Genomic DNA, 7,158 nt, shown 5'->3' with positions numbered 1-7,158 from the left:
AGCCGTGGAACCACTTCCATCCGTTTCATTAGGAATGTGAGCTTAGCATGCAAAACTAAATTCACTCATCTGGGCTCCCTTCTTGTACTAACACAGCTACTTTTATCCAACAGGCAAAGGCTCACACTGTTAGAAAACAGTAAGAAACTGAGTACTGGTTTCGGAACTGTTTAGGTCATAAAGCAATTCCAGGGAAGAAAAGCTGGCATCAAGTCGCATTTGAACATGCTCTTAATGTGTTCCTTGTGCCTGATCCAATTCATCTGAACAGATGTGCAAAATCCTGACCAGTCAGAGGTGCTGCTTTCACATCCAGTCGTGCTTAAAGGACAATGTGTTAGGTCAAACAGTACTTGGTTGGCTAGCTGGTCTCAAGCACAAAAACCAAGGGCATTTCAAGAGCTCCCAAGTCTCATACAAAAACAAGTAGGTTACTCCAGCAAGAGAGGTACTAGGATAAACTGTGATTTCCCCAGCATGAGAGGCAGAAAAAGAATCCCATTACACTGCAATAAACACAAGAGTCTGAGTCACCAATTTAATTTTATACAAGTCAAACTACACATTGTATAAAGAGTACAAGGCAGTTCTAATGTTTGCTATTGCATGTTACAAAAATCAATTTAGCTATAAAGGGGAATTTTTGGGATGAGTCCTATTCCACAATTTAAGTGAATTGGCAACTGTGGTTCAGCAAAGCCTTTGTTAAGACTATAACTCTAGCTCAAAGAGATTACATTTCCAATAAAGTTCAGACTTACACACAACAGGATTATATTTCTCCTAGTCTGAAGCAAAATGTTAACATAAATGAGTCAAAAGGGAGGGAAGACTGTTTTATTTACCTAGTTTTCATACCCAATAGGTATTCAGAGGCTGACAAACCATACAACATACTAGTGACTTGGACCACATCCAACAGACACATTTGTGTCCAACAGAAGAGTGACAGTTGATATTCAAGCAAGAAAATATCAGAAAGCTTTCATTCTTTCAAGTTTGAGTAGTAGGATTTTTCAGCAATACTGTACAATACAGGTTCCAGAGTACCTTTATTACCTTTAATAAAGTCACAGTATGGGGGGGAATGTTCTTTTGGCAAGTTAAGATACAACACAAATGCTCCAACTTGAGTTTATTGCTGGTCTAAAAATCTTCCTAGGTTTGTTACCAGTTTATATAGTTTGCAGCCTGCTTCCACAAATTAAGATAAACCAGAGAATTATCTGACCTGCCCATCAAGGCAATTCTGCCTTTGGTAGCAAGTTGTAACCTATTAAGGTAATGATACCCATAGTACTAAAACCACAAAAAAAAAAAATAGGAAAAAAATGATACTTTCAAAAAAGCCCAGATTTAAGCCTGTTTATATTGTTTATTTTTAATATAAAAACCACTTTGCACTTTAGAGTAGTTAAGTTACTCCTGTGGAAATGCTATAAAATCAAACTTTTAGCTGAATTTCTACAAAAGGGGTCTTTTTCCTGCTTTGTACCACCATCCGATCTCATATTTTCAAATTTGGGATACAACTGAAACCTTTATGCCTCAATTAGTTCTTAGGCCATTCACTCCTGCAAGAGAAAAAACCAACTTCTGAAGTACTAACATAACACTAATGGCCTGACAAGTAGGAAAATGTTCCGAAATAGTGTGCAATGTAAGAGGAGAGTTCTAGTCTTAATCTCTTGAACTAGATCTTGATCGTGAGCGAGATTTTGAACGAGATCTGGAGCGGGACCTCGATGCAGCTCTTTTGGGTGGTGACTCTGAACGAGCCTTGGCAGACGGCTGCTGCTGCGGAGAATTGGAACGAGACCTACTCCTTGACCTGGACTTAGACTTAGCATCTCCTTTACCATTTTCTTTGGGAGATCGAGACCTGGACCTGGATCTGGACCGAGACTTCTCAGACTTCTCCTTGGATCTGCTGTGAGAGCGTGAACCCCTGTCAGACTTGGGTTTCGATTTGCTCTTTGATCTAGACTTCCTGCTTTTAGATCTGGAGCGTGAGCGGTCTTTGCTTCGTGACCTGGATTTAGATCTTGCAAAAAGAGACAGAGTTTATTCTGCATGAACTAAACTGTACTTACAGCAGTTGTAAACATCTATCAATTAATGATTAACAATTCCTGTACTAACAATGTAGCACTTACCGTGAACGGCTTTTGGAGACACTGCGGGACCTGCTGCGGCTGCTCCTACTTCTACGACTTCTGCTTCTAGACCGTCTTCTAGATCGTGACCTACAAACATTTAAAATGCAAGTTGTCTGTTACTCTTTCCCTGGTGTGCCCTGCTATGCTATCTAACAGAGAAAAGCTACTGAAGAACTTCTCAAGAACAACTATGGCCAGATCAAGACGTACTAATAATCCACCCAGATTTAATATACTGTCCATGAATTGCACCTGATGTTTCCCACATGAAAAACCCTCAAACCTGACTTTGCTACATTACATAAAATAATTCCTCTTCCATTCTCAGGCATCCTCCTATTCCCAAGTAGTGTAAGTAGCCTTGATGCAGAGACTGACATGTCCCAGAAGTTACCTTGACCTGCTGCCTGAGTAAGATCGTCTATGGCTTGACCGGGGCTTGTCTTCAACCAGCCTGATCTTCCTTCCATTTATCTCTGTGCCATCCAGTTTTTCCAGGGCACGCTTCATGTCCGAGTATGATCGGAACTCGATCACTCCTTCATTTGTACGTTCTTTGTGAGCATCTGCATAGGTCACCTCACCAGCTTGCCTCATGAAATCCTTTAGGGAGTACATGGAGAATTACATAACCATCCCACATAGTTCTGCTCTGCAAGTACATTAGCTTAAGACAAGTCTGAGCAAACGCAATGAGCGTTAATTGTGTGTAAACATTCATGCACAAATATTTCTCAATTCTACCTAAATTAAAATGAACATTGTTATTAAAGGAAGTTATTGCTTCCTTCTAGTCACAACAGGCTCTATGATAGAACATTAATACATACTTTCAAATCCTGCCAACTACAGCGACTGGAAAGGTTTTCAACAATCAGTCTGTGCTCTGTACGAACAGGCGGTCCATATTTATCTCTTCCAGATTGTCTCCGACTGCTATATCCGCCACCACCCCCACCTTTATTGTACAAAGAAATAAAGTTAGATCGCCTCCTAGCATGAAGAAAACTAAATGTTCTGAAAAAGTTAGTTAAACAGTTATATTTACTGGAGTAGGACTTTATTTCTCTAAGCCTCCAATAAACTTTGCAATTTTGCCATATTCTATATTAATGGCAAATCAAACAGACTAAAATCCTACAAGTCTGAACTCCTACGATCTGTTAGAGAGTGACTGCTCCTTATTAGATTCACCTTGCTAAGTTTTATTTTACAGAACATTGTAAAATATAAAACTTAACTGATTACATGCATTTCTACATTTTACAAAAACGTTTACTAGTTACACTAAGTACTTACATCACAGTATGAGGTTTTTGGTGGTGGTTTGGCCACAAAACACGCAAGGTAACAGTCACCTAGTTCAGTTTAACCAGTTTTGTCTAACCCTTGGAATCCTCACCATCACCCTGCGTCTAATGGCAAAAGGCTGCTGTCGTCATGGCTTCCGGTAAGGTCAGCCAAAGGGTCATAGGGCAAGGGTCACACAATGTATGGAAAAGCCATGGCCAATCAGGAAAGGCAGTCATCTTAGCCTCAGTGGACACAGCCTCAGCCCCACTGGTCACTTTTAAATTGAAACATCAAGGACTTGTTAAAAAGTTTGAATTGAACATGCAACAGTTTTAAACAACATACATTTGATTCTTTTTAAAAAGACAGATACCCACCCCCCCCAAATACAAAGCTTCTAGAGACTACTCAAAGCCTTAGTGCTTTTAATTACAGTACTAGGCCAGTTAAATTCTATATAGTTCAGCTCATGAAGCTATACAAGTCAGCTGAACAGTGAAATATTTACAGTATCTCCCACTTAGTACAACAGTTTCCTGCTTGAAAACCTCCCCCCACCCTTCCTATATATTCAACTGAAACATTCACATGAAAGTTTACAGCTGAGTGCTTCTACCCCAATTATGCAACAATATTTATTCATTAACATTAGCGATGAAACATCACTGTTTCATCTAGATGCTCCCAAAAACGCCAGAGCCCTTAAATTAGGGAGCATATAGTTTCTAATTAACGAGTAACCCTTTCTAGAAGGCTACAATTTTGCAACCAGAGTTACTTTACTATTTGCCCTCCTAAGTTTCTTAGGGGATATCCAAGTGCAGCACCGGTGCCAGGAAAAACGCCTGCAGCACTAAGCCACCAGATAACTTGCCTCCAGCGTTGCACCAGGTATCCCCTACCACCATGCTCCCCAAGATAGCAACACCCCACCCCCTCAGCCCCACAGGACTCGGTCCCAGCCACTCCATCACCCCCGGCTCTGCCCTGCCAACACAGCCGAGCCGCCTGCCCTCGCCTCCTGCCCCTCACCCGAAGCAGCCGTATAACCACGCAGAAAGATGGGGCCGTACTCACTGCGACTACTGTAGCTGTACCCGTCCCTGTCGCGGCGGGGGCCGCGGGCGTGCTCTACGATCACGCGCTCCCCGCACAAGTCCTTGCCGTTCAGCTCGTAAACGGCATCGTCGGCGTCTCGGGAGTCCTCGAACTCCACGAAGCCGTAACTGCGGGAAGAAGAAAGGCCCCGTCAGCCGCCCGCCCGGGCCGGGCCGGGACAAAGGCAGCCAGCCCCGCCGCAGCGCCCCCGCTCCCCCCGCGCCGCCGCCATCTTGAGCCGGGCGCCACGCGGCAGCGCGGGCGGGAGCGGCCGACAACATGGGGGAGGGGGGGAGAAGGAGGGGGGAGAGGCGGGCGCGGCCCGCCTGGCCCCGGGGACGGCAACGGCAACGGGGCGGCGGCCGGGCGGCGGCGGCCCTGAGGCCGCGGGACAGCGCTCACCCGTTTTTGAGGTCGACCTCGAGCAGGCGGCCATAGCCGCTGAAGAAGCGCTGAATGTCCTTCTCCCGGACGTGGTAGCTCAGGCGGCCGATATAGACGCGCGGCATGTCCGCGGCGGAGGGGGGGGGGAAGGGATAGAGAGAGGAGAGGAAAGAGAAAGGGGGGGAGAAAGAGAGAGGGAGAAGGGGGGAAGGCGGTGAGAGAGAGACGCGAGGAGCGGCGCTACCGACCCACACACCGCCACCGCCGCGACCTGCTCCGCAGCACAATGGCGCCCGGCGCCCGCCGCCGCATTTATAGCGGGGGGCGGGGCGCGGGGCGGTCGTAACGGCGCCGGGCGGGCGGGGAGCGGGAACTCGGCGCTAGCGTCATAACGCTCTCGCGAGCCGGCGGTGGCGCGGCCTGGGCGGTACGGCCGCGCGCATGCGCGGGGCTCCAGGCGTGCGCTCGCCAGGCGACCGCGCGCGCCCCGCACGGGCCTGGGCGTTGGCGGGCTCCGGCTAAAGGGGCGGGGCTGCTCCGCTCTGCGCGTGCGCAGCGGCGCCTCCTCCTCCTCCGGGCCGGGGCTCCCGTCATGGTCGCCTCGCCTCGCCCCGCCGCGGCCAGCAGGCCTACTCGCCCCGGAGCTGCCTGGCGGCTGGGTGGCCGCGGGGCCTGGCAGGGACCCGTGTGCTGTAACCCACGGTCGATCAGAGCATAAGGCCTGCGGGCGGAGTGGTCCGCCTCGGCGTCCTTGGGCGCCTGCCCGGTCCCTCACAGGCCGGGAAGCCCAGAGACTTCTGTCTGTGGAGTTGTTTTCTAGACACGGCTACATGGGAGCAATCCCTAATACCAGCCCAAAGTTACCAAGTTCTTTGTCCTGGTTTCCCTTTAATACGTGTTATGAATTAGAAAAACCCTCTCAACATATTAATAAAGCCACTGCTTCAGTCTGCTGGGCTTTACGTTTTAACACTACTACATACTGTATACTATGCTTTGTGTATTTGATGCAAACTATAAATGTATATTCTAATGCATACAACATTCTTATATTGCGTACTATACAGTTTAAATATTTAAGGTGAAAAGGCCACGTTTACTCCTGGATTTTTCCCAGCTGCACGGAAAGCAGCTCATACCTAATGCTTCATTACTGTGATCAATATCAGTAATGCAACTCACCAAAGACACCATGATTGCCTTCAATTTTCAGGATGTTGCCCTCAGGTAATTGGTAGCAAAGCAACTTCTGAGTTTAAGTGAGGGAAATCTCTTAAGTCTAATTTTTTCTCATTTAATAAAAGCTTGATGCATATATTACAACAGACAATGAGTGACCTCTTTCTCTTCTGTTACAGTGGACAGTGCTTGGGATATTTCCACGAGCTCACAGTGTTTTCTGTCTGCTCTAGAAACACACAGGTGAGTCACTGATTTACAGGCCTGATGTGTTTTTTTCATACTATATTACCAGGGGATATTTTGACTTATAGGTAAATTTAAGCATTAGCCAGGCTGTAGGTAGATAATTCAAAAGGGTTTTTTTAGTCCTAAATAGCTCAGCACGGAGGGGAACAGCACAAGATATGCAGTTCCTTCCCTGAGCCTACTGAAATAAAAGCTCACCTGTAACAGTTGGGATGTATCTCACATGGTCTTCAACTTTCAGCTCTCTGTTTAGAACAGCTGAAGAGAACAAGCTCTGAAGCACCAGTGCTTTCTCAGAAACAGGTAAATTGGAAAAGTATTCATTCTATTTATCGCTAAAACGTAGTAGTAACTCTGAGCCTCTCCCGTGGACAGTAATACCATTGCATTGAATGTTGTGTACACAGAACTAAAGGATGGCTTCTTCTAACAAAAACTTAAATTAATTAGTGTCTTTTTTGAGATAACTGTGTGTTATAATGTCTAATTATAAAGGTTCTCTCTCTGCTACAGCCATATTCTGTTATTTTCCACTACTGTTCTCATAAGAGGATAATGATTCACTGGCCTAAATTTTGAAAACCTTGGACATGAGCATTCATCTGAAATTGTCTGTGCTGTCACCTAGGAGAGCTGCATGCTAAGACTTGCTGGAAATAACCCAATTAGATAGTTCGTGATAAAACATCCTGTGCTTGGTTGAAGATTAGTGTGTAAGCCTGTACTGAAGTTCAAGGATAGGAAGGAAAGCTAAGCCTGTTCTTAAGGGCTTCCCTGCAAGTGGATGCTCTTCAGG

At 46.1% G+C, this 7,158-nt stretch overlaps 1 protein-coding gene and 1 long non-coding RNA gene across 2 annotated transcripts; one reads left to right on the top strand and one right to left on the bottom strand.

Annotated features, from left to right (window-relative positions):
* Window positions 1–524: 524 nt before the first annotated feature.
* SRSF6 (serine and arginine rich splicing factor 6) lies at window positions 525–5,245 on the bottom strand. The gene is made up of 6 exons (XM_042800981.1): window positions 4,953–5,245; window positions 4,530–4,678; window positions 2,990–3,117; window positions 2,554–2,762; window positions 2,157–2,246; window positions 525–2,044 (listed from the first exon to the last, which is right to left on the bottom strand). The coding sequence occupies exons 1-6, from the start codon at window positions 5,057–5,059 to the stop codon at window positions 1,681–1,683; spliced, it is 1,047 nt and encodes a 348-aa protein (XP_042656915.1). The 5' UTR covers window positions 5,060–5,245; the 3' UTR covers window positions 525–1,680.
* A 510-nt stretch (window positions 5,246–5,755) lies between these two features.
* On the top strand, window positions 5,756–6,661 carry LOC116961559. The gene is made up of 3 exons (XR_004407046.2): window positions 5,756–6,161; window positions 6,293–6,356; window positions 6,604–6,661. It is a non-coding gene; the product is annotated as an uncharacterized LOC116961559 (long non-coding RNA).
* Window positions 6,662–7,158: the final 497 nt, after the last annotated feature.

Source organism: Tyto alba, unplaced genomic scaffold (genome assembly GCF_018691265.1).
Source record: "Tyto alba isolate M040663 unplaced genomic scaffold, T.alba_DEE_v4.0 Super-Scaffold_33, whole genome shotgun sequence".
Classification (NCBI taxonomy): Eukaryota; Metazoa; Chordata; class Aves; order Strigiformes; family Tytonidae; genus Tyto; species Tyto alba.
This window is presented reverse-complemented; position numbering and strand designations above follow the sequence as displayed.

Bases quoted from the DNA above. Each gene is read 5' to 3' on its own strand.
- SRSF6 (XM_042800981.1), bottom strand. From the start codon at position 5,059: ATGCCGCGCGTCTATATCGGCCGCCTGAGCTACCACGTCCGGGAGAAG. The intron at 2,247-2,553 runs GTAACTTCTGGG...AAATGTTTGTAG, and splicing joins TACTCAGGCAGCAGGTCAAG to GTCACGATCTAGAAGACGGT. The intron at 2,045-2,156 runs GTAAGTGCTACA...TCTTTTTGCAAG, and splicing joins GTCTCCAAAAGCCGTTCACG to ATCTAAATCCAGGTCACGAA.